This window comes from Heteronotia binoei, chromosome 8 (assembly GCF_032191835.1).
Source record: "Heteronotia binoei isolate CCM8104 ecotype False Entrance Well chromosome 8, APGP_CSIRO_Hbin_v1, whole genome shotgun sequence".
In the NCBI taxonomy this organism is placed as follows: domain Eukaryota; kingdom Metazoa; phylum Chordata; class Lepidosauria; order Squamata; family Gekkonidae; genus Heteronotia; species Heteronotia binoei.
The window spans coordinates 106,227,142-106,254,729 of record NC_083230.1 but is presented as its reverse complement, the minus strand read 5'-3'; the positions used below and the strand labels follow the sequence as shown (position 1 = coordinate 106,254,729).

The 27,588-nt window shown below is 46.3% G+C and overlaps 2 protein-coding genes across 3 annotated transcripts in view; both read right to left on the bottom strand.

The window, feature by feature from the left end:
- The window catches only part of CALD1 (caldesmon 1), a 710,639-nt gene that overhangs the window by 168,801 nt on the left and 514,250 nt on the right, over nt 1-27,588 (bottom strand). The window lies entirely within an intron of this gene.
- The window catches only part of LOC132575757 (solute carrier organic anion transporter family member 1A2-like), a 52,833-nt gene continuing 43,704 nt past the window's right edge, over nt 18,460-27,588 (bottom strand). Inside the window, 6 exon segments of the mRNA XM_060244446.1 lie at nt 18,460-18,486; nt 18,779-18,920; nt 20,203-20,320; nt 21,347-21,411; nt 25,075-25,259; nt 27,314-27,479. Of these exon segments, the coding sequence (XP_060100429.1) occupies nt 18,460-18,486; nt 18,779-18,920; nt 20,203-20,320; nt 21,347-21,411; nt 25,075-25,259; nt 27,314-27,479 (703 nt within the window).

The following is a 27,588-nucleotide window of genomic DNA, read 5'->3' as shown; positions in this document are numbered from 1 at the left end:
TGTGATTGAGTGATCAGACTACCACTATGCAGTCACCACAGAGAGGGCGGGCATGTAGCTTTGTTTGTCTGTTTTTTTTAAAGTCTGATTTGTGCATGTGTATAACCACTTACTCACCACTGGGCAAATATGTGGTTGTGCACACATCGCTAACAGTGAAAAAATGGCCAGGGAGTGGAAGTCTCAAACCTCCCAAATGGCTCTAATGTGTTACGGAGAGATCAGACGTCAGAAGAAGACTGCAGATTTATACCCCGCTCTTCTCTCTGAATCAGAGACTCAGACCAGCTTACAATCTTCTATATCTTCTCCCCCCACAAAAGACACCCTGTGAGGTGGGTGGGGCTGAGAGAACTCTCACAGCAGCTGCCCTTTTGAGGACAACTCTTGCAATAGCTATGGCTAACCCAAGGCCATTCCAGCAGCTGTAAGTGGAGGAGTGGGGAATCAGACTCGGTTCTCCCAGATAAGAGTCTGCACACTTAACCACTACACCAAACTGGCTCCCAGCATGCAGTGAGACTACCTCGGTCAAAAAACACCAGACTTTATCTGGTATTCAGAAAGTTGGGAGTGAGGATGGGTGGTTGACGAGTGGAGAATGGAGGACAGATATAAGAACAGAAGAACAGAAGAGAAGCCATGTTGGATCAGGCCAGTGGCCCATTCAGTCCAACACTCTGTGTCACAGTGGACAAAAAACTAGGTGCCATCAGGAGGTCCATCATCAGTGGGGCCAGGACACTCCCACTATTCCACCCCCCTCCAAGCACCAAGGTGTCTGGATGAGCACTTTAAAACCATTGAGGAGAAGCAATGACAACAGATCAAAGTGCTTGTCTGACCGTACCCATAAAATTTCCAGCAATTTCCTGGCTTCCAGATTTTCCCCAGAAGTGACATCATCACACTCTCAATTCCCCCCAGGGCCACACCCCCACAAGGCATATACTAATTATGTGGCTTTTTGATTGATGTTGAATGCGAATGTGGCACTCCACAAGGTGAGGTGTGAGTATCACTGATCTAACCCCATAGTTCCTTACAAACATGTGGCCTGCAGTGCAGTCCTAAACAGAGTTCCGCCCTTTTAAGCCTGCTGAAGTCCATGGACTTAAAAGTGTGTAACTCTGTTCAGGATTGCACTGTTAGTCACGTGCATGTTAGGAGAAACTCACTTCAATAAATGCTGCCCACTAATAAAAACATGTTTTGAAGTTTCTAAGCTGACTACATTGCGCCATGGATGGTGTAGCCTTTGTGCTGTGCTATCTTTACATGCGTCGGGAGACTTTGAGGAGACAAAAACATCTGAGCGTGCCAAAGATGTGGACACTTGTTTGACAGCACCTTTGCATCCCTTGATATTATCAAGCCACACTGACTCTAGAAGCTGTGCCTTGATATGACTGGCATAACAGAAACTGGAAGCCTTGATAGACTCCAGATATATTCAAGAAAAGCCCCAGAATATTCCCTCAAAAGAACATAAGCAGAGGCCTGTTGCATCACATCAGTGGTCCATCTACTCCAGCATCCTGATTCACACAGTAGCCAATCAGTTCCTCTGGAAGGCCAACAACAAGACACAGAAGCTGAGGCCATTCCCTGATATTGCCTCCTGGCTCTGGGATTCAGAGGCTGACTATCTTTGAACATGGAGGCTCTCTTTAGTCACCATGGTTTATAGCAAATGACAGACCTCCCCTCATGAATCTATCTAATCCCCTTTTAAAGCTGTCTGTGCCTCTGGGTGTCACTACATTCCCTGGCAGTGAATTCCACATTTTAATCACTTGCTGTGTGAAGAAGTATTTCCTTTTGTGCCTCCTGAACCTACTGCCTATCAACTTCATTGGATGCCCTTGAGTTCTAGTATTTGGGGGGGTGGGGAGGAGAGAGAAGGTTCTCTTTGTCATCATTCTCCACCCCATGCATCTTTTTATAAATTTCTATTATGCCCCCCTTAGTCATCATCTCTTGTCTAGGAAAGTGTGCCCTAACCCCCTGGTGCTGGAGGGTGAGGCCTCCTTGAAACTTCATGAACATGAATTCAGCCTGGGGAGGTCTATAGTCAGACAATCCATTCAAAATTTGGTTTTTATAGGACATTCTCAGAAACCCTAATCAATGAAGACAAGATCCACAAATTGCAGCAGGAATCCTTTTTTAAAAACCAGTGTAATCGTGCATTCAAAAATGGAACAGTTTAGGGTAAAGATCCACAACATTAAATTGGATTACCAACTCTAGTTTTGGAAATTCATGGAGATTTAGGGGTAAAGTCTGTGGAGAAAGTAGGGTTGCCAAGTTCTCTTCATCCCCCGGTGGGGGACATTTGTGTGCGCGATGCCCATGCGCACAACGAAATGACGTCACCCAGAAGTGATGTCATCAAAATGGTGGTGCCTGTGCTGGGCTGCTCTAGGCGTTTCTGGGAAAACTCTATGGTTTTCCCAGACACTCTAGCCATTTGGGAGGTTAAAACTCTATGGTAGCTTACAGTAGGCCTTGTAAGAGGAGGTCTGTAAGCTAGGGTTGCCAAGTCCAATTCAAGAAATATCTGGGGACTTTGGGGGTGGAGCCAGGAGACTTTGGGGGTGGGGCCAGGAGACACTGGGGGCGGAGCCAGGAGCAAGGGTATGACAAGCATAATTGAACTCCAAGGGAGTTCTGGCCATCACATTTAAAGGGACAGCACACCTTTTAGAATGCCTTGCTTCCATAGAAAATAATGAAGGATAGGGACACCTTCTTTTTGGGCTCATAGAATTGGACCCCCTGGTCCAATCTTTTTGAAACTTGGGAGGTACTTTGTGGAGAGGCACTAGATGCTATACTGAAAATTTGACGCCTCTACCTCAAAAGACAGCCCCCCCAGAGCCCCTGACACCCACGGATCAATTCCCCATCATTCCCTATGGGAATCGTTCTTGGAGGTGCATAATAGCTATGGGGGTGGAGCTCCCCCAGCCGTCCAGCTGGCTGGGGGAGGGGGGAAGCCTGTAAAACCAGGGGATCCCCCGCTGGGACCTGGGGATTGGGAAGCCTACTGTAAGCTTCTGGAGGATTGGCTACATCAGGGGGTGTGGCCTAATATGCAAAGGAGTTCCTGCTACAAAAAAAGCTCTGGTTTTGAGCCTAGAGGTGCCAACCTCTGGATGGTGACTGGAGATCTCCTGGAATTACATCTGATCTCCCGGTGGCAGAGATTAGTTCACCTGGAAGAAATGGCTACTTTGGAAGGTCTCTATGACCACTCCTGAGAAAGCAGATGCTTTGGAAGGTGCGCTCTATAGCATTGTACCCCACTGAGGGTACAAGTTTTGTACTTCATGGAAGGAATGGCAGGAAATCTCCAGGCCCCACCTGGAGTTCAGCATCCCTACATACAAGTGTACAAGCAGAAAGAGTAGCAGAATTCTTACAAAGGGAGGCTGGAAGAGAGGCAATCCCAGAACCAGGCGTACTCCCTTCTTTTGAAGCATGCCAACAGAAACCCAGCCAAAGGCACAAACGAGCCGATCTGATAAATGTATGAAACCAGTGACTCCCAGCTGTTGATGAATCAACATAGAGTTTTACCTCCCAAATGGCTAGAGCGTCTGGGGTAACCATAGAGTTTTCCCGGAAATTGCTAGAGCGGCGCCACAAGGGGCACTGCCATTCTGATGATGTCACTTCTAGGTGACGTCATCGTGCCAGTGACACAGGGGGAGGTTCCCCCCAACGGCCCAATGTGGGCCAACAGGTTGAGAACCTCTTTGGTGGAAGATTCCCTACCCGAACCAGGGGCTTGGCAGCCCTAGGAGAAAGTGATTTAGGGAGGGGAGGGAGTTCGACAGGGAATAATACCATACAGTCTGTCCTCTAAAGCAGTTGTTCTCTCCAGAGGTACTGATCTCTCAATAGTTTTTTTTTTTTAATTATAATTCCAGGAGACCTCCAGGCCCCACCTGGTAGCACTTTACTGGCCACCAAGGCTTTTTCCCCCTGGGGGGTACATGGTGGAACAGAGTTCTGGAACCTCTTTATGGAAACAAAATTCTCAAAAGATGTTTCAAAGTTCATGAGGGGGCACCCGTGTGTTTCTCCATTTGCCTCTTGAGCGTTCCAGCACCTCTTTTTCCAGAAAAAAAGTCCTACTGGCCACCAACATGTTTCTTGATGTTTTCTTTATTCTCTTAGCTCTGTTCATAAGTAACAGTGAATGCACACACAGTCTACCGACCTGAAGCAATGGGTTCAATTTACAAGCAGAAAGGTACCAGCTGGATATTAGGGGAGGTGGGATTTACAGTCAGAGTAGCTCAGAGGTGAAACCAGCTGCCTAGGGAGGTGATGAGCTTCTCTTCATTGGCAGTCTTCAAAATGCAGCTGGATGATTATTTGTCGGAGATGCTTTAGGCTGATCCTGCACGGAGCAGGAGGTTGGACTAGATGGTCTGTATGGCCCCTTCCAACTCTATGATTCTATAATCTAGAGATGCTAAAATAGGGTTGCCAGCCTCCCGGTGGGACCTGGAATTACATCTCATCTCCAGACTACAGAAAGAGTTCACCTGGAGAAACTGCTTGGAGGGTGGACCCAATGACATTGTATCCCACTGTTTGGTGTAGTGGTTAAGCTTGCGGACTCTTATCTGGGAGAACCGGGTTTGATTCCCCACTCCTCCACTTGCACCTGCTGGAATGGCCTTGGGCCAGCCATAGCTCTGGCAGAGGTTGTCCTTGAAAGGGCAGCTGCTGTGAGAGCCCTCTCAACCTCACCCACCTCATGGGGTGTCTGTTGTGGGGGAGGAAGATATAGGAGATTGTGAGCCGCTCTGAGCCTTTGCATATTAGGCTACGCAGCCCTGATATAGCCAATCCTCCAAGAGCTTACAGTAGGCCTTGTAAGAGGAGGTCTGTAAGCTTCTGGAGGATTGGCTACATCAGGGGGTGTGGCCTAATATGCAAAGGAGTTCCTGCTACAAAAAAGCTCTGGTTTTGAGCCTAGAGGTGCCAACCTCTGGATGGTGACTGGAGATCTCCTGGAATTACATCTGATCTCCCGGTGGCAGAGATTAGTTCACCTGGAAGAAATGGCTACTTTGGAAGGTCTCTATGACCACTCCTGAGAAAGCAGATGCTTTGGAAGGTGCGCTCTATAGCATTGTACCCCACTGAGGGTACAAGTTTTGTACTTCATGGAAGGAATGGCAGGAGATCTCCAGGCCCCACCTGGAGTTCAGCATCCCTACATACAAGTGTACAAGCAGAAAGAGTGGCAGAATTCTTACAAAGGGAGGCTGGAAGAGAGGCAATCCCAGAACCAGGCGTACTCCCTTCTTTTGAAGCATACCAACAGAAACCCAGCCAAAGGCACAAACGAGCCAATCTGATAAATGTATGAAACCAGTGACTCCCAGCTGCTGATGAATCAGCAAAGCAGGTTCAAAGATAAGAGCTGGTGTGGTGTTGTGGTTACAGGCAGCGTTCCCTCTAAGCTGAGTTAGTGTGAGGTAGTTCACAGTTTTTTACCTTCTGCCTCCCCCCCCCCCCCTCATGGCGCCACACCCCCGGGCTCCCCCCCCCCTCCCGCCGTGCCTCCTCCTCCCTCCCTTCCCCACCCCAGGTCTATTTCAATGCCCGGAACAGCATTCGAGCACAACTCTGGGCTATCTAAAGGTGCCCCCGCCAATCAGCTGATTGGTGGGTAAAACCCAGTGGGGCTCACTGCTTGTGAGCTCTGAGGAGGCCAGCAGCAGCATGAAAGAACTGCATCCTGTAAGGGCCTTTCAGGATGTGGTTTTGTTCACCCAGAGAAAATGGCTCCTTTGGAGGGTGGACTCTATGATATTATGCCTCATTGAGCTCCCTTCCCTCCCAAGCCCTGCCCTCCCCAGACTCCACCCACCCAAATCTCCAGGAATTTCCCAAACCATAGCTGGCAACCCTTAATCCGCCATACAACAGCTCTGTTACCTCTAGGAAATTGCTTTCCTGAGTTAGGGTTACCAGCTCCAGGTTGGGAAATACCTGGAGATTTTGTGGGTGGACCCTGGGGAGGGTGGGGTTTAGGGAGAGAAGGAACTCAGTGGCGTACAATGCTAAAGAGTGCACCCTCCAGAAAGCATCTGCTTTCTCAGGGGTGGCCAGACTTGCTTAATGTAAGAGCCAGGGCTCTTTTTCTAGCAGGAACTCCTCTGCATATTAGGCCACACACCCTGATGTAGCCAATCCTCCAAGAGCTTAGAGGGCTCTTAGTACAGGGCCTACTGTAAGCTCCAGGAGGAGCTCCTGATAGAAAAAGAGCCCTGGTAAGAGCCTCACAGAATAAACGTCAGATGTTTGAGAACTGCGAGACAAGGAAGGCAGCCAGGAAGGAAGGAGGGAGGGAGGGAGAGGTGGAAAGAAAGCAATTTTAATTTTAAATACGTTCTCCAAGCCGCTGGCTGGCTTGGCTTGGCAAAGTGATTTAAAGAGACAAATGCCTTCTCCAAGCTGACCAACTAGGTGGTGGGGGCTTCGAGAGCCACAGAATATGTGTCCAAGAGCCACATGTGGCTCCTGAGCAACACTTTGATCTTTGTAGTCTGGAGCTGATCTTTGTAGTCTGGAGGTGAATAGTAATCCTGGGTGGTCTCAAGGCCTCATCTGGAGGTTGGTGACCTTATCTGAGCTCCTTGAAGGAAGGGTGGGATTAAAATGTAGTAAACGAATGAATAAACAGTGAGAGTGCTTTAAAGATTTCCAGACATCTTCATCTGCTTGAATGTGAAAGGGAGGTGGGCAAGTTGCCAGGCACAGTAGAAAAGCACTGGAAGTATTATGAAGTATTATGAAGGTAAAATACGGTTTGGATCCTGCTACCGTTAGGTGGATCTGTAACTGGTTGACCGATTACACCGAAAGGTTGCTTGTGAATGGTTCCTCATCCTCTTGGACAGGAGTGGGCTATTGGCCTGATCCAACATGGCTTCTCTTTTATTCTTATATTCTCCTATGGGTTGCTTTGTGGAGGTAGGCAATGGCAAGCCACTTCTGTTCATCTCTTGCCTTTAAAACCCTACAAGGCTGCAATAAATAAGCTGCAATGACAGCGCCTTCCACCACCATCAGTCTGGGAATTTAGCAGTTTAAATGGTGTTAAGTGAATTTGCTTAATGCATTCTATGATCCGACTGGAGGACCACTGTAATCTAAAACCAGATGGGATTTTCCATCACACCTGAGAATAAGTTTGGTGTAGTGGTTAAGTGCAATGACTCTCATCTGGGAGAACTGGGTTTGATTCCCCAATCCTCCACTTGCAGCTGCTGGAATGGCTTTGGGTCAGCCGTAGCTCTCGCAGAGCTGTCCTTGAAAGGGCAGCTTCTGGGAGAGGTCTCTCAGCCCCACCTACCTCACAAAGTGTCTGCTGTGGGAGAGGAAGGTAAAGGAGTATAAGCCCTCTGAGACTCTGAGATTCAGAGTCAAGGACAGGGTATAAATCCAATATCTTCATATTCTTCTTCCCTCCCTTTCTCCTGACCTTCCCCATCATTCGTTTTGCTTAATATCCAGAATATCATGTTCTTATTCACCCGTGACATTTGGGCCAATTCTAGTCAAAGGTAAAAAACACCTGTAGGATTTGTTCCAGCTGACCGGCATGTCTGACTTCATTTCTTGACAGACATTAGACCGTCTGTAGTCAGAAATGTGTCACTTTTTCACCTTGCTTAAACCAATGCCATACCAAGTAGTTACTATTTAACACACCTCCCCCAAGTAACACAATGTAATTCCAAGGACTGACAAACAACACTGAAATGAAAAAAGTCATATTGTCTTTATTGAGAGCCCACAACTGGACCTCTTTTGGGGTACGCACACTTCTACACCTTCTTTGGGTTGACAGATGTTGACAAAGTGGTTTCATTTGGGGGTCACCTCAACAGCAAGGCTTCTGTCTGTGGGTTGACCAGTCAGAAAGCACAAAGGTCTTGTTTCCCTGGCTTATTTTATTTATTTATTAAAACCTTTCCTTCCAGGCCTCCAGGGACAGAAAACTAGCCAGTATTATCCCCATCAGAATAATAATAGCAGGATTACAGCTGAACATTCAGAAGACTAGAGTTGCCAAACCTCAGGGACCCCCCCCCCCCCGGTTTGTAGGCCCACCCCACACTTCAGGGACATCAGAAAGGGGGGGGTATTTTGAGGAGAGCTACTGGATGCTATGCTGAAAATTTGACGCCTCTACCCCCAAAAAACAGCCCCCCTGAGCCCCAGATACCCATGGATCAATTCTCCATTATACCCTATCGGAATTGGTCTCCATAGGGAATAATGGAGCACCCTGCAGTTATTTCACTCCCCCCCCCACTTTCTGATAACCCTGAAGTGGGAGAGAGCCCCCACATGGGGATTGGCAACCCTATTGGAGGATAGGGTCTGGCTGCCAGAGAGAGAGCAGGGTTAGGACTGGAGGGCAGTGGGCCATACCCCTGACACCAAGCCAGCCAGAACTATGTTCCTATGCATTCCTGTTAAAAAAAAAAAAGCCCTGTTCATGTTTATACTGCAGATGTATAGCTGAGGGAATCCCGGCTTGTTCAAGACCATCTTGTGATTCGTGGGGGAAGACAAGGATTTGAGTCACAGCTTTCCAAAATTACAGCCGCAAGATTAGAACAGTTTAGGATCTACAGTTTTTGGGAAAAGCTAAGTATGGTTGAAAGAGCAAGACCTGATTCAACTTGGTTTTGAAACTTGGCCAACTAGCAAGTTAGACAGCGCCGGGAACTCAATTGGTCCACTAAATAAACCCCAAATAAGCATATGTCCAAACCAGTATTAGAAGATCTTACAAACAGTGTTCCCTCTAAGCTGAGCTAGCTCACAGATTTTTAGCCTCCAGCTCACACCTTTTTGTCTTATCTCAGAGCACAATAATTTTGAGGCTGCCTCCATCTCACTGTGTCAGAATTCCAAAGGCGCCCCCACCCACCTTTGCCTTACATTTGAAGAATGCTCCCTAATATCAATATACTCAGTGTAGTACCACTGGAGCTTTTAGCAGCCATCATCTGGTTGTGTTACCTGTTTTGTTGGCTTTCCACAGCACTGCCCCTGAACAATAGATCTGAACAAAGTGCCTACTAAATGACCGAGCCCTAACCCTGTCCAGGCGGTAGGGTTGCCAATCCCCAGGTGGGGGCAGGGGATCCCCCGGTTTGGAAGCCCTCCCCCCGCTTTAGGGTCACCAGAAAGCGGGGGGAGGGGATGGAAATGTCTGCTGGGAATTCTGTTATTCCCTATGGAGATTTATTCCCATAGAAAATTATGGAGAATTGATCCACGGGTATCTGGGGCTCTGGGGGGGGGGCTGTTTTTTTGGGGTAGAGGCACCGGATTTTCAATATATCATCTAGTGCCTCTCCCCAAATACCCCCCAAGTTTCAAAAAGATTGGATCGGGGGTCCAGTTCTATGAGCCCCAAAAGAAGGTGCCCCCATCCTTCATTATTTCCTATGGAAGGAAGGCATTGAAAAGGTGTGCCGTCTCTTTAAATGTGATGGCCAGAACTCCCTTTGGAGTTCAATTATGCTTGTCACAGCCTTGATCTTGGCTCCACCCCCAAAGTCTCCTGGCTCCACCCCCAAAGTCCCCAGATATTTCTTGAATTGGACTTGGCAACCCTATTAGGCAGTTGCTGGTCAATTATCCTCTGGTGGCTGATAGAGCTTATCTATTGGACGGCTTTTCCTTTGGATTTCGTATTCCATATCAGGGACCTAGAGTACCTTGTTTGGCTCCTAACCTGCGTTCCGTAGTAGGAATGGAGCATGTGGTAAGAGCTAAACTAGCTAAGGAGTGTGCGGAGGGGAGGGTCCTCGGCCCCTTTGAGGCTCCGCCAGTACCTACTTTACGGGTATCTCCCCTGGGGGTGGTGCCTAAAAAGGCGCCCGGGGAATACCATTTGATACTCCACTTGTCTTACCCCAGGGGCAGATCAGTTAATGATTCCATTCCGGAAGTTCTCTGTTCGGTCAAGTACACCTCGTTTGACCAAGCAGTCAAAGTGGTTCGGGGTTGTGGTGTAGGGGCTGAAATGGCAAAATGCAACATTAAGTCAGCCTTTTGCCGGTGCATCCGGAGGACTTTGACCTGCTGGGCTTTAGTTTTGAAGGAAAATATTACATGGACAGGGCCTTACCCATGGGTTGCTCAGTGTCTTGTGCTGCTTTCTAGAGTTTTAGTTCCTTTATGGAATGGGCACTCCGGGCTAGGTCTGGGCTAAGTGATACGGTTCACTATTTGGATGACTACCTTTTCGTGGGCCCGGCGGGGTCTGGGCAGTGCGCCAGGTTACTGCAGTCATTTGTAGAGCTGGCGCAGGAGCTCGGGCACAGTATGGTGTTCTGGGCTGCCCATCAGGCCAGGAGATCACCAGTTGGTACCCAGCTGGGCCTCAGTGAGTGGGCAACGGTGGAGTGGCTGGGTCACCGTGGCCTGTGCTGGTCAGGGATCATGCCACTGTTGTTTCGTGGGAGGAGGGTCCCTCCTCCGCACATCCTGGTCATCCACTTGGGTGGGAATGACCTGGGTTTGATGAAGGGGAAGGCCCTTTCATTACAGGCGCAAGTGGATCTTCAGGCCATTAAACGTAGATGGCCAGGAGTTATTTTAGTATGGTCGGCAATTTTGCCACACAGGGTCTGGCGTTCTTCCTTGTCCCCGGAGGGATAGAGTGTGCCAGACGCAAGGCCAAGGAAGGGGGCTTAGGGATACTCCTTCCCCATCCGGCCATACGAGTCGAAAATGCCAACTTGTATAGGCCGGATGGGGTTCATTTATCAGAATTGGGTAACCAGGTCTTTTGGGACGAACTAAGGCAGGGGTTGCGGTCGACTCTGGGCCGTCCGGTTGGTGCGAATGTCTAAGCAGAGGCTTGGCATTGGTGGTGGCAGGATGAGGTATGGGCCACAGTGTTTTTGGGGAGTACCTATGGCTCAGCACCTGTTGGTGCAGGCGGTCTGTATGAACTGCAGATGGGCTTTACGGCTCAATGCTGGGAGTGCAGATCACGACAAAGCCTCACCGGGAAGGATCTTTCCAGTGGGATCGATGCCGGCCGAGGTGGAGTTTGGGCCTGGCTGCTCAGCACCAGCCAGTATATATTGGGCTCGTGCTGGGGGCAGGATGACTCGCCCTTTCAGGACAAGGCGGGGTCATGGGGCTGACCCCAGGGCATGTCTTGTTAGGCCTTACCCCTTGCCAGTTTAATTCATTCAAGTTGTTTAAATAAAGCAGCCCTGTTTATCCAACATACTGTGTCAGCCTCTTCATTCCGACTGGGTGGGCAACTGCCCTCTTGCCAGTTTTCTGTCTCAGTTGACTAGATGCACAAAATTGCCACACCTGCAAAGAAACAGACAAGCAGACATAGATCCTTTTCAATATATTTCCCTTTCGATACTTTCACAGTGTTGGCATGGAGTGTGGATCTAGGACTATTTCAGGTTGTTCTCTATGGTTGTTTGGGGTCTAATGAAGGAGGATCCACCACAAATCAGAGCTGTTGGGTTGAACCATTCCTAGCAGGAGTAGGAGAGAGGCGTCTGTGACATCATACAAAGGCCTCTGGGACAACTGTTCGTCTTTTGTTGGGAGTGGTGCCTCAAAAAAAGAAGTTGACTCTTTTGTGTTCCTTTAAGCCCTGCCTGCTTCTTTTGACCTTTACTGGGACCAAAGAAGCCTGGAGTAGTGAATCAGTCATGTGCTCCTCCCTCCTCCAAGAGGGAGTGTTGTGTATGTATAACACAAGATGACTCGGTTAAGGACATCTTGCCGTGAATCCCTCTGAACCCGGATCTGACCCTTAAGGTGCATAATAAAAGATTTCCTACCTGTCCCACTTTCAACCTCCAAGTATTCAAAGGTCTCCCTCCTCTGGAACTTATATACACACAACCAGGCGTCATTTTGTAGAAAAAATAGGTGGTGGAGCTCATCCAGGGATTGCTAAGCAGCTGCACCTACTGTTCAATGGACAAAGTGGGAAGGAGGAGGTGGAACTGTCAGAAAGGTTCAGAAGCTGTGCTCCTGTGAGCTCCCGCTGAATCCGAGGCCTGCACACAACTGAGTACATATAGTTTCATGAACTTTTAAACCTAACCAGTTTAAGAACATAAGAGAAGCCATGTTAGATCAGGCCAATGGCCCATCCAGTCCAACATTCTGTGTCACACAGCGGCCAAATATATATATATATATATATATATATATATACATACACACACACACACACACACACTGTGGCTAATAGCCACTGATGGACCTCTGCTCCATATTTTTATCTAACCCCTTCTTGAAGGTGGCTATGCTTGTGGACGCCACCACCTCCTGTGGCAGTGAATTCCACATGTTAATCACCCTTTGGGTGAAGAAGTACTTCCTTTTATCCGTTTTAACCTGTCTGCTCAGCAATTTCATCGAATGCCCACGAGTTCTTGTATTGTGAGAAAGGGAGAAAAGTACTTCTTTCTCTACTTTCTCCATCCCATGCATTATCTTGTAAACTTCCATCATGTCACCCCTCAGTCGACGTTTCTCCAAGCTAAAGAGCCCTAAGCGTTTCAACCTTTCTTCATAGGGAAGGTGTTCCAGCCCTTTAATCATTTTAGTTGCCCTTTTCTGAACTTTCTCCAATGCTATAATATCCTTTTTGAGGTGCGGCGACCAGAACTGCACACAGTACTCCAAATGAGACCGCACCATCGATTTATACAGAGGCATTATGATACTGGCTGATTTGTTTTCAATTCCCTTCCTAATAATTCCCAGCATGGCGTTGGCCTTTTTTATTGCAAACGCACACTGCCTTGACATTTTCAGTGAGTTATCTACCACGACCCCAAGATCTCTCTCTTGGTCTGTCTCTGCCAGTTCACACCCCATCAACTTGTATTTGTAGCTGGGATTCTTGGCCCCAATGTGCATTACTTTGCACTTGGCCACATTGAACCGCATCTGCCACGTTGACGCCCACTCACCCAGCCTCAACAGATCCCTTTGGAGTTCCTCACAATCCTCTCTGGTTCTCACCACCCTCAACAATTTAGTGTCATCCGCAAATTTGGCCACTTCACTGCTCACTCCCAACTCTAAATCATTTATGAACAAGTTAAAGAGGATGGGACCCAGTACCGAGCCCTGCGGCACCCCACTGCTTACCGTCCTCCACTGCGAAGACTGCCCATTTATACTCACTCTCTGCTTCCTATTACTCAGCCAGTTTTTGATCCACAAGAGGACCTGTCCTTTTACTCCATGACTCTCAAGCTTTCTAAGAAGCCTTTGATGAGGAACTTTATCAAAAGCTTTCTGGAAGTCAAGGTAAACAACATCTATCGTTAAGTGGGAAAGTCTGTGGAGGTTCGTGAAACCCACAAACCATGAACCTCCACAAACCTCTATTTTTCCAGTTTGTGCCCACCTCTAGTCCTAATCCCTCACTCCTATTGCTACCCCACATGCGCCTTCTCTCGATGGACTAGAAGAAAAAGATACAAATAACTGGAAGGGAAGGGAAGCTACATTACACAAAAATGTAAAGGTAGTCCCCTGTGCAAGCACCAGTTGTTTCATGAGCTTTTTTACTGCAGACTTTTATGGAGTGGTTTGCCATTGCCTTCCTCAGTCATCTACACTTTCCCCCCAGCAAGCTGGGTCCTCATTTTACCGACCTCAGAAGGGCGGAAGGCTGAGTCAACCTTGAGCTGGCTACCTGAACACAGCTTCCGCGAGGATTGAACTCAGGTCCTGAGCAGAGCTTGGACTGCAGTAATGCAGCTCACCACTCTGTGCCACAGGGCTCACAGTACATACTGGGATTAATACATTTAGAGATTTTCCCCCATTAAACCAGCTTGGAGTGCAACTGCAGAACACAGTAGCAAGGGAATAAGAGAATCCCAACTGTCCCTGTAGTCAAATCACATGTGAGCTCCTATGACTTTTCTCTTTCTGGGTCCAAGGAGAAGCTCCTCTGCTCCACTATTCTGAGGATTAGCTTCCAATCATCAAGTTCCTAATGCAAAATACAAGGTTACCCTGCCCTAAGTGAAAAAGCTTAGCAACTTGGATTTAAAAAAAAAAATTCAAATGAACTGATTATCTAACAAAGGCTAGTTGTTTGTCCCCTCTGTAGGCCTTCAGTGTTCAGTATCCTTTCAAGTTTCCCAGGTTACCTTGGCTCAAGAAGAGTGAATGGAAGTAAATACCAAAGGGATTTGTTAAAACCCTTTTCTGTACCTCAGGTCTGTCTGAGGACTTCATCTGAGACAAGGAGGGGAAGGTACCGGACCGGTTCCTGTTATGCAGCATTATAGCATTTGTGATCTATATCTGTCAACAGATAGCCAATAAAGCGTAATGTGCTGTCAGCCTAGGACAAAGATCTTCCGTTCATTCTCATTTTTACCCAGCCTAGGACTGCCAGTCTTCAGATGGTGCAATATCAAGCAAGAACAAAAGCTGTGAATATAAATAAAGAATAAACTATATATAGATTCCAATATTCATGTTATAACAATTTTGCAACAGTCAGGGCTTTTTTTGAGCAGGAACGTAGTTCAGGCTAGCTTGACTTCAGCGGGTTTGGCCTACTATGCAAATGAGCTCCTCCTGGGCTTTGTCTACAGAAAAGCCCTGTGCAAAACAATGGTGACACCAGAGGGTGTGGCCTAATATGCAAATGAGCTCCTGATGGACTTTTTCTACACAAAAAGCCCTGGCAGCAGTCCATTATAAGAAGAAGATGATGAAGATATTGGATTTATATCCCGCCCTCCACTCCGAAGAGTCTCAGAGTGGCTCACAATCTCCTTTACCTTCCTCCCCCACAACAGACACCCTGTGAGGTGGGTGGGGCTGGAGAGGGCTCTCACAGCAGCTGCCCTTTCAAGGACAACCTCTGCCAGAGCTATGGCTGACCCAAGGCCATGCTAGCAGGTGCGAGTAGAGGAGTGGGGAATCAAACCCGGTTCTCCCAGATAAGAGTCCGCACACTTAACCACTACACCCGTTACCAGATGGCGCTCCAGGCAGCCACCTACCTTGCAGACTCAGTAGCACTGGCCCTGGGAAAATCCTCCCCCCCCCCCCCAGAGCCAGGTAAGATCTGGCAACCCTAGGAGAAATACACAGGTGCCTCTCATGAACTTTTAAACATTTTTTGATAATTTTGTCCCCACAAAGAGGTTCCAGAACTCTGTCCTACCATGTTCCCCCAGAAAAAAAAGACCTAGTTCAGCACCTCTGTAAGTTCTATGTTGGCACTTTGCCTGATGTGTTCCTGTTATTGATGTGTAAATTCTGAATGTTTGTAACTGTAACATGTGTAAGTCGGTAGGTTCAAGTCCAGGACCACCTTAGAGACCAACAAGATTCTGGAGGTATAAGCTTTTGAGAGTCAAAGCTCCCTTTGTCAGAGGAAAGGAGTTTTGAGTCTCAAAATCTTGACCCCCAAAAGCCAGCTTGGGGAGTGGTTAACTGCATAGACTCAGATCTGGGAGAATGGAGTTTGATTCCCCACTCCTCTTCCACATGCAGCTGCTGCTTGAGTCATTTATTTTTATTTATTCATTTATTTATTAATTCAATTTATATCCCGCCCTCCCCACCGAGGCGGGCTCAGGGCGGCTTACAACATAAAATTCAAACAATAGGGTTAATAAATATTAAAATACATTGAATAATTTACAGCAGTTAAAACAATAAAACAAAAAACGATCTAACAGTGTGGTGCTATTCTACAACCTTCCTTTGCAGTTTTTAGGTACCAGTCAGTTATATGCCAACCAGAAAAGGACTGTATTACAGGCCTTGCGGAACTGCCCAAGGTTCCACAAGGCCCTCACCTCTTCCGGTAGCTGGTTCCACCAGCAAGGGGCTGTAATTGAAAATGCCCTATCCCTGGTTGACTTCAGATGGGCCTCCTTTGGCCCGGGGATTACTAGCAGGTTTTAAGAACCAGATCACAGAGCTGTTGAGAGTCAGCCACAGAGCTGTTCTACTTAAAAGCAGTTCTCTCAGAGCTCTCTCAGCCCCACCTACATCCCAGGGTGTCTGTTATGGTGGGAAGGAAGGCAAGGAGATGGTAAACCACTCTGAGACTCTGAGTGAAGGGCAGGTTATAAAGCCAACTTCCTCCTCTTCTGAGACTCTGAGTAAAGGGCGGGGTATAAATCCAACCTCCTCTGAGACTCTGAGTGAAGGGCAGGGTATAAAGCCAACCTCCTCCTCCTCCTCTGAGATTCTGAGTGAATGGCAGGGTATAAAGCCAACCTCATCCTCTGAGACTCTGAGTAAAGGGTGGGATATAAAGCCAACCTCCTCCTCCTCTGAGACACTGAGTGAATGGCAGAGTATAAACCCAACCTCCTCCTCCACTGAGACTCTGAGTGAAGGGCAGGGTATAAAGCCAACCTCCTCCTCCTCCTCCTCCTCTGAGACTCTGAATGAAGGGCGGGGTATAAAGTCAACCTTCTCCTCTATGATTCTGAGTGAGCAGCAGGATATAAAGCCAACCTTCCCTCCTCCTCCTCCTCTGAGACTCTGAGTGAATGGCAGGGTATAAACCATCCTCCTCCTCCTCTGAGACTCTGAGTGAATGGCGGGGTATAAAGCCAACCTCCTCCTCTGAGACTCTGAGTGAATGGCAGGGTATAAAGCCAACCTCCTCCTCTGAGACTCTGAGTGAAAGGCGGGGTATAAAGCCAACCTTCTCCTCCTCCTCTCTGATTCTGAGTGAGCGGCAGTGTATAAAGCCAACCTCCTCCTCCTCCTCTGAGACTCTGAGTGAATGGCAGGGTATAAACCATCCTCCTCCTCCTCTGAGACTCTGAGTGAAGGGCGGTGTATAAAGCCAACCTTCTCCTCCTCCTCTATGATTCTGAGTGAGCGGCAGGATATAAAGCCAACCTCCTCCTCCTCTTCCTCCTCCTCCTCTGAGACTCTGAGTGAATGGCAGGGTATATACCATCCTCCTCCTCCTCTGAGTGAAGGGCAGGGTATAAAGCCAACCTCCTCCTCCTCTTCATCTTCTTCTTTAACTTGCTCCTGGACTTGACTCAAGCTGCTCTACAACAGACCAGCATGGCTACCCTCTGAAACTATTTTGATATAAGCAGTTTGATAAAGATGTACATTGATATATATGTCAATATCACTCAGTCAAACATTTCCAGTAAGAGAAAAATTGTCATTTTAAATCTTTCTTTTCCAGAGCTCCTCTGATCAATCGATCTTCTTGAGCAATGACTAGATGAGTATTGAATTTGTTGTGAAAGGAAAAATATGATCGGCAGGGATTCAGCAACTGATAAGGTTATATTTGGATCACTGTCAGGCATCAGATAGGGAACAACATCCTTTTGAAAGTTATTAAACAAACATTGTGATAAAACAGGTAAAATCCTGTGATTCTTGAGAACAGTTTTTAAAAAGAGCATTCCAGTATTTTATGAGATAAGATATCGATTTTATCCTGGCCACAAAGGCAAAGACAATCTTTATATGGAAGATTCCAAAATCTCCCACATGGTACTTCAGAAGGGTTGGTGGTAAGATCAGACAAAGAAAGATGATAATTGTGTAAGATAGTATTAAAGCAAAAAAGTTGTTTGCCCAAGATATTTATCAGATTTCTTCACTCGTGAGGAAAGCTGCTTTCAGACTTTTTGTGGAGAATATTCACTGGTGTGATTTGTTGCAGAGATGACACCACATTAGCAGTTTGTGTTGATGTATATACCAATATAGCAGCCCCATGGCGCAGAGTGGTAAAGCTGCAGTACTGCAGTCTGAACTCTCTGCTCATGACCTGAGCTCGATCCCAGCAGAAGCTGGGTTCAGGTAGCCAGCTCCAGGTTGACTCAGCCTTCCATCCTTCCATGGTCGGTATAATGAGTACGCAGCTTGCTGGGGGCAAAGTGTAGATGACTGGGGAAGGCAATGGCAAACCCCCCCTTAAAAAGTCTGCTGTGAAAATGTTGTGATGCAACATCACCCCAGAGTTGGAAGCGACTGGTGCTTGCACAGGGGACTACCTTTACCTTTTTATATACCAATATAGGGCATGTTTAGTTCATGTCACACTTGTATATGGATGACATTTTGCATTTACATCTAACTTCCTAAGTATTCAAGCCATTTTATTTGTATTATGTCCAAAACCCTTACAACAGCCCTGTAAGGTAGGCTAGCGTTATTATAATTACCGGTGGAAAGTTGAGATTACCGGTAGAAAGTTGCCAGGCAATTCTCTTTGGCAGTAGATGACACTCGTTTACATCAATAGCAAAAGCCTTATACAGACAGTAGAAATGCAAAAGGAAAACTGACCTACAAGATGGTGCATTGAAATAAACACAAATACACAAACAACCTTTGTGATGGAGACCTGACAGCATCTGTCAACCACTGCTACTTGCCATAGGCATTCTGGGAAGACTGTAACAGGTGAGATACTCAAGTTATAACACAGGTGAAACTAAGCCGGTTCAAGCTGCTATTGATCACCAGTAAATATGTGGAACCTCATGTTTTGCACTTTGAATCCATCGAGACAGAGAGAGTACCTGTAAGAAATTTCAGTTCTTTTCATCGCATCTTAAAATGACGTTTATCACCTTCACTTGAAGTGCACCTAGTCTTTACCGAAGTCCTTGCTTACACTATCAATTACTTCTAGGTGCAGATTTGTACATTTTGGGGTGTCTGGTGCCTTCTTCTGTTCGCCTACTCAATTTTCCTCTTCTTTGGCTTCAATCTCTAGGTTTCCAGTTGTCCTGCTCTTAGGCTGTCTCCTTAAAATCAAGAGTATGCACACGCAAGGGATGTAGGATACCCCACGGAGAATAGCAGGCACAGTCAGGTACAGCAGTCTGGAATACAGTTGGAACGGCATTAACCACGAATCGCCAAAATTCTCCTTTCTTCACTAACTTCCCTTTATCTGACAAAACACTCAAGTGCCTCACACCCAGAGGTTTGTTTCAGACCCAGTGTGGTGTTGTGGTTAGTCAAAGTAGGATCTGTTGTGGAAGCAGCAGCAGAAAGAACACGGGAAACCATCATGTTGTCGGTGCACCACCCCTCCGCCTCTCCATTTTGTGTTCAGTCCTTTTGAAAGGCATGAAGTATACTGTCACATATAATGTGCAGTTACTCCTGAGCTCTACAGCAGGGCTCCCCAGCAGGGTGCGCATGGGTGCCATGGCTCCCACCAACACCTTTTTCCAGGTTAAGGTTTGGGGGGGGGGGGGGGTTAGAAAGTAGGTGGGGCTTTTGACCAGCAGGGGTTCTGATTGGCCACTGGGGATCTGATTGGCTGTGCAGTTTTGTTTTGTTTTTTTAAAAAAGTGCTTAGGCAGCAGCTGTCACCACATCACAAATATCTTCACTGTCTGCCTGAAGGTGTGTTCTGTGTATAAAGGAAAATATTTTTTAAGAAATGTATTTCTTTTAAAAGGCAACTTGTTAATTAGAGCTTCCACCTGAAATGTTAGAGACTTACAATTAGAGGAATTCATAACCTCACTATACATTTTGTGGTTGGCTTTGCCTCCTGCGGCCGCCATTTTGTGGTTGGTTGGTTCTGCTTACTCCTGCAGCCATTTTTTGAAGGGACCCACCACACTGTGTCAGAATTCCAAAGGTACCCACAGGCTCAAAAAGTTGATGGACTTCACTCTGTCGAAGGGACTGGGCACAAACCAGCTGATGAACTAAATTGGCTAAAATGAACTCAAAGCAATGTTCATGATCTGAAGACCTGTCATGAACTTTCACAAATTTTGATGCAGTTCATGAAAAACAGCCCTGATGCTCAGCTGTATGATTTAAAGCCCACCTCCCCGCCTACAGCTTTCTACTCTCCATGACTTTTCATGGGTAGCAGAAAGCAGGAGGTTAAAAATCTCAGAGCCATTTAAACCCCACTTTCTGCTCCTTGGAAAAAGCTGTGGAGAGTAGAAAGCAAGAATTTGAACTTTAAATGACTCACAACTGATATGAACCGAATCAGTTTTCAAACCAACCTCTCCATTCATATGGTTTCATGGTTCCATACATGGTTCAGCCACAAACTACAAACTGAACCACAAAAATGTGGGTCATGCCCATCCTTTTTGTAAAGCATTAGAAGAAGTAGTAGAACTCTGGTACCTGTATGTGTCAGAATTGTACATTCGGCATGCTCCTTCTCCCCCACAGCTCTTTGTCCCCCATTTCAAGCAAGTGGTATCGATCATAGCTCCAAAATAAATGGGTGATGGAATTCCAGCTATATGGCACAGGAAGGATTGTTTTTAGTGCTTTTGTTCTTCTGCTTAAGATAACTGATATCAAAGCCCATGTAATTGCATTTTTATGCCATGATCTGATATGCTCTTTTCTTCTTTTAGATACACACACTGTGGGTTACTTACTTCATCCCATCCTTCTTCACATGCCTTCTTCAGATTATTGCCTGAACTTCTCCTCCAGTTCTCACTTGGCTCCCCACCAATACTCCCAGAGCTCTAAATCTCCCAATCTGTTTAGGTCCAAGATCCCCTCGGATAGGGATTTTTAATAGGAAGAAGTCCTTTGCATATTAGGCCACACACCCCTGATGTAGCCAATCCTTCAAGAGCTTACAGGGCTCTTATTACAGGGCCTACTGTAAGCTCCAGGAGGATTGGCTACATCAGGGGTGTGTGGCCTAATAGGCAAAGGAGTTCCTGCTACCAAGAAAAGCCCTGCCCCTGGATCTTCATCCTCTAGAAGCATGCTACCTCAGATGAGTTCCCCATACAGAATATGCAAAAAAGCTCTGCATAAATGTATTCTGATGTTTCACTCAATAAACTATCCCTGACTATTCACTGCATTGTAGCAACACTCTAGGAATCCCGTCCCTCTCTATAGTTTTTACCACAAAGATATGAGGGATTCCTAGAGCAACATCATGAAATGGTGATGTCACTTCTTGTTTCTTTTGAACAGAAATGATGTTGCATGTTTCCTTGTACTGCTCACTGGAGCAATGGGGAGGATTGGTGGGCACCGTCTACTGGAAGCTGGTAAGCAACATCCCGACATTCTGTGCAAAATGCAGCAATTAAAAAAAATAGAACAAAGGAAGGTTCCTAATGCATCAGTCCCACTTTGGAAGCAAGACCAGATAATTTTCAATTCTCTAGGGAGAAATTTGGATGACAGGGATATCAGAACCATCCTTATACCCAATATGAGAAACTACTTCCGGAGTCAATTCTCAGAGATCAAGGAATGCTCTGTTTCTGATTGGGATGTAAATGTGACTTACCAAACACTCTTTCTGCCAGGGCATGGAGTCCTACCCCAAATGATTTCTCCTCTGGCTTTAGAGACCTAGGTAATAAGAACATTTCATATTAATCAATAGATGAAGTATTTGTTTCCCTTGGCTGTTTGCATCCGATTGCTCTTGAACTGCTTACAGTTAAGGCAGTTGTGCAACTGTATGTTTATGTGCATCTGTTTATAAAGTAATTATCTTTGGAATGCTGTTTCATACCTTACCCAGTGGCAAACCCAGGTTGGCCACAGCATGAACACTAGGGCTGCCAAGTCCCTGGTCCAGGTGGGGGTCCCCCCACCCGGGAGGTTCCCAGCCCAACAGCCCACATTGCGTTTTTCCCTCCCAAATGGCTAGAGCATCTGGAAAAACCATAGAGTTTTCCTGGAAATGCCTAGAGCAGCTGTAAGCAATGGCACTGGCGCGATGACGTCACTTCCGGGTGACGACATTGCATCGTGTGCATTAAAAAGTCCCCCACTAGAGAACGCAGGGGACTTGGCAACCCTAGCATGAATACTCAACAAGTCCCCACATCCAATCCTGGCTCTCTAACTAGGGTGACATCCACGTGGAGGTTTTTCTCCACAATGGTGTCCAATAGCATCCATACACCATTGTCCTGTAATTTATCCACTTTCTAGACTTCCCCCAGCCTCAGTGCATCTTTTTGTGCAATATGGTTTTTTTAGAAAGAATGTATTCCACGCAATTCATCTGGACAGGAAGGTGAACATTTTTGAAAAAAATAAGTGCTACAATATGGCTGATAACAGATGGGCATTCTAGGGCAGATGGGAGGCGTCCTGAATCAGGCCGGCTCAAAAAGATGCATCCTGAAGCCTCCACACACTCCCCAGAGAGGTTGCCCTATCCCGTATGCAAGGTGGTTTGGCGTGATCCGACGGCAGGACACCTCAGAAGCCGGACCACTCTTATTTCCCCCCCTCCCCCAAACAAGTTAAGCATTCATGCACTCAAGCACTCCGGACAGTTTTTAAGAGGAAAAAAGCCAGAATCAGCTGGGGGGGGGGGCGGGTTGGCGGCTTCACATGCCAAGGTATCTTGCTTTAGCCGTTCTGCTTCTAGATGGCAAGGAGGCAACTGGCATACAGCTTAAAAATTTGCTACCACTTCCAAATATTAGGCCATACCCCTCCCTGATGTAGCCAATCCCCCAAGAGCTTACAGGGCTCTTAGTAAAGGGCCTACTGGAAGCTCCAGGAGGATTGGCTACATCAGGGGTGTGTGGCCTAATATGGAAAGGAGTTCCTGCTACAAAAAAAGCCCTGGTGCAAGGTTATCAGTATGCTGATAATACCCTACTCTGTTCTACTTTCCCTCAGAACTATATGAAATGTGGCTATGCCTGGAGTTAACAGGGATGGATCTACTGCTATCCCACTACTCCAGATGAAGGAGGCCTTGACTCTCGAAAGCATAGACCCTGAAAATCTCCTTGGTCTCTAAAGTGCTACTTGGTTCATATCTAGCTCTTCTATTGAAGATGACAGGGATACGCTCTGAAACAATCTTTCTGGAAGTCTTGCTGTTCTTTAATGGAGGAAAACAAAGATTTGTGTCATGGTTGGTTGGCTACTGGACTAGGGTTGCCAAGTCCAATTCAAGAAATACCTATGGACTTTGGGAGTGAAGCCAGGAGACTTTGGGGGTGGAGCCAGGAGTAAGGGTGTGATGAGCATGATTGAATTCTGAAGGGAGTTCTGGCCATCGCAATTAAAGGGATCTCACACCTTTTAAATGCCTTCCCTACATTGGAAATAATGGAGGATAGGGGCACCTTCTTTGGGGGCTCATAGAATTGGACCCCCTGGTCCAATCTTTTTGAAACTTGGGAAGTGTTTTGAGAATAGGCACTGGACTCTATGCTGAAAATTTGGCACCTCTACCTCAAAAAACAGCCCCTAAAGCCCCAGATACCTGCAGATCAATTCTCTATTATACCCTATGGGAATCAGTCTCCATAGGGAATAAAGGAGAACCCAGCAGACATTTCCCTCCCCTCCCCCCGCTTTCTGATAAACCTGAAGCAGGGGGAGGGCCTCCAAATCGGGGGATCCCCTGCCCCCACCTGGGGATTGTGCAAACCAAACAGAGAATCACGGCCAAGACTTGTAAACTGAAACTTAATTGTGTGCCAAAATTGTGGAATCTTGCCATGCTCTGATATTGTTAGAAAGCTGGTCAAAGCTTCAATCGAAACAAGGGAAGATAAAAGTACTACCTCGTCACTGTGTTTTCTGTGTTTCAAGACTATTATACAAGACAACTGGACGTGGTGGAACTCTAACCATCACGTGGTCTCCTCAGGAACTGGACCGGGGATTCTCTTTAAGTGGAAGGATTTTTTTGTATATTTCCAGGATTTGACTGTTTACATACTTATCCACATCCTTCTTTTGCACTAAGTATGGGTGTTTGTCTGTCAGGGTATGACTTGTGAAATATTTTGTATGAGAGTGATAACAGAATGCTTGAATTTTTCTAAGCTACGTTGAAAAGTCTTTTCTTTGTGATGCTGATTGCCACAGAACCCTTTGGGGTTTTCTTTTGACACCCACCTGGGGATTGGCAACCCTATACTGCAGGGGTGTCCAGTGGTAGCTCTCCAGATGCTTTTTGCCTACAACTCCCATCAGCCCCAGGCAGCATGGCCAATGGCTGAGGCTGATGGGAGTTGTAGGCAAAAAACATCTGGAGAGCTACCGTTGGCCACCCCTGCTATACTGGACTCACTTCTTTCTTCTCTACACCTGGGAGTGATTGCAAGGCTTTTTTCCTGCACGACCAAAGCTCCACTGCATACTCCATAGTGTCAAAGGAGGAGCACTAAGAAATCATCATCTCATGAACATATGAATACATGAAGCTGCCTTATAATGAATCAAGCCACTGGTCCTTCAGAGTCAGAATTCTCTACTCAGACTAGCAGTGGCTCTCCAGCATCTCAAGCAGGGGACTTCCCCATTACATACTGCCAGATCCTTTCAACTAGAAATGCCAGGGATTGAACCTGGGACCTTCTACATGCCAAACAGATGCTCTCCCACATGCCTTGGTTAGCTTATGTATTTTCCTTGTAAGCTGCGTTGGATCTTTGTTGGAGAAAACTGGAATATAAATACTTGTATGAATGAATGAATAAGAGCCCCATGGCACAGAGTGGTAAAGCTGCAGTACTGCATTCGGACCCCTCTGCTCATGACCTGAGTTCGATCCCAGTGGAAGCTGGTTCAGGTAGCCATCTCAAGTTGACTCAGCCTTCCATCCTTCCGAGGTCGGTAAAATGAGTACGCAGCTTGCTGGGGGGGAAGTGTAGATGACTGGGGAAGGCAATGGCAAACCACCTCGTAAAAAGTCTACCGTGAAAACATTGTGAAAGCAACGTCACCCCAGAGTCAAAAACAACTGGTGCTTGCACAGGGAACCACCTTTACCTTTTTTAATGAATTAATTAATTAATTAACAGATAGCTCTCAGCCACTCTAAGAATGATAGCTTCATGGAAGGGCAGCTGTGTGCAGAAACCTCCACTCATGCACAAGCCATTATTACTCAAAATAAAAACCTGGATAATTCTTAAATTGATAACATCTGCCCCAAAATATAAAACTCAGCTAGCATACAATACAAATGCAGCTTCTCATGACAATTTCACTGGTTATTTAAAAAACAGGTATTTTTAGCCTGCATACCTTATTAGGACCATGTAACCCGGCATGGCTCCAGTGGAATAAATTATACAGGTAACCAAAGTCATAATCAAATAGTAGTGCAACATGGTGTCACACGCCTCTTCTCGGCTGCACTGGCCCAACACTGCTGAGCTGTTTGCCAACGGAAAACCCGAAGCTGGAATGCAGGTGCAGTTTTCAAATACCTGCAAAAGGATCATTTGGAATCATGTGAGGACTAGATGTGGGTTGCTCCTGAATCCAGGAAATGTCAGGGGAGTAATATACTCAACAGTACAGCCTGTGGTTGTAAAGCTTGCATTTAGATATTGGCAGATGCTGAAAAAGCCCACCCCAATCTAATGGACAGGGACATGTTAATTCCTGGGCAGAGAAAGTAATTAAATTTTAATTAAATTTTGGAATGGTGCACCCAGTGCACTCTAAGCACCCTGACCTGGATGGCCCAAACCAGTCTAAACTCATTGGGTCTGGGAAACCAAGCAGGATTGGCCATAATTCGCACTTGGATGGAGAGCTGGCCCTGCCACTAGGCAAACTAGGTGTTCTCCTAGGGTGCTGGGCTTCTGAGGGTGCCAAATGCGTGACTTGGTGCCCAGTAGCTGTCTCTCCCGTATACCTCTTGCGAGTCTCTCAAGAGGTGCTGGGGGGGGGGGGCTTTATCCCTGCTTTTGCATCGCATTGCAAATGCAGGGAGAGGATCGACAGTACAGTTGATCTGTGTGTGACACAGTGTTGGACTGGATGGGCCATTGGCTTGATCCAACATGGCTTCTCTTATGTTCTTATAGGATCTTCTCCCACCACATGTGCCTCTTGGGAGCTGGGTACACCATATGTTTACAAGAAAAAAATTCTTTTATTTTCTTTTTTGTATGCTTTTTATAAATTTCCTATTTTTGAACAATGCAGAAATGTTAATAGCAAACTTCTTTTATTCCTTCCTTTCCCCACCCCTCTTTATACCGAATAAAATATTTAAAACATAAAGAAAATAAGAGAAAACAAGGAAAGCATCGGTTCCTGTTCACTGACACCGTTCCATCGCTCACCTTTGGTAGCTATAGCAAGATTTAAGTCACAAAAAAGGCAGAAGCATATAACCAATCAACATATGCCTCCTCAGCACTGCGCTAACTCTAAACCAAGAGAAAAGCAGTCAATACTTCCTTCTTAACATAAGAATACTACTACTTTATCTACGGTACACTACAAGTGCAACACAAACTGCTGCATGATATAGTTTAAGAAAACAAGATCTGTGTTAAAACTTACTTTAGGTTAGTTTGCCCTTTGAGGGGAAGGATGTTGTAGTAATAGGAGTATTTAGTAATATGAGTTGTAGTATGTAAGTACCAATGCAACAATAGCAGCGATGGCAAACGAATCTTGGATGACCAGCCTATAGTTTTGTAAATTGTTATATTGTTATTTTATTATGTTGTCTTCTTTTTAAGCCGAATTGTTGTTTTTATAATGTTGTTAGCTGCCCTGAGCTCGTAAGGGGAGGGCAGGATACAAATCTAATGAAATAAATAAATGTAGACTTTTGGAGACTTCAACTAAAAGTACAGATAACAGTGCTGGCTCAAGACTGGGTCAAATATTCCCCTCAGGTCTTTTCTTGGCCTTCACAGACACGGCTTCACTATGGCTCAATCATATTTTCCTCCTTCATTTTTCGTCTTCCTGTCTCAGGTGCCTGATAAAAGCTTGAGCACAGCAAGAAGCTCTTTAGCAGGAAGGAGGGGATGGATTAAGAGGAGGGACATCTTTGCCAGATGTGTGACATCTTTGTGTAACATCTTTCCTGTCCCTGTCTCAGGCATTTGGACATGGCCAGAGGTATGAGCCAGTGGGCACAAGCTGAAGGACAAGAGCCAAAGAGCTCTTGGCCCCATGAATCACAGCCTGTGACTTCTATCAAAGTAGCTTGTTATCTATCAAACTAGCCAATAAATCCAGGCCCATCCTGTGATGCATTAGTTTTGGGAGATTTGTTTGTTTGACATGCATTGGTTAGCTTATGTATTATCCTTGTAAGCTGCTTTGGATCTTTGTTGGAGAAAATTGGGATATAAATATTTGTATGTATGCATGAGTGAATGAGTGAATGAATGAATGAATGAATGAATGAATGAATGAACGAACGAACAAATGAATAAACAGCTCTCAGCCACTCTAAGCATGATAGCTTCATGGAAGGGCAGCTGTGTGCAGTCCAAGAGGAAGGCCTTACTGTACTTCTCCCAGTTCCGTTCACCACGTCACATCCAGCCAGGCATGCCGAAACGTATGCAATTCCATTTTCTCCACAAACCGGATCCCACACTTTGGTCGAGCACCCGCAGTGACTGTTGCATTCTGCAAATAAGCTTGTTTCCGAGTAGGAGATACGTTCGATGCTGGGGTGGGGGTGGGGGGTACAGGGGCAGGGAGGAATTCAGAAAGGTGATCAGGAATACATGAGACAACAAAATAAAATCAAAGAACTTTTTGTCCCAACGAGGAATT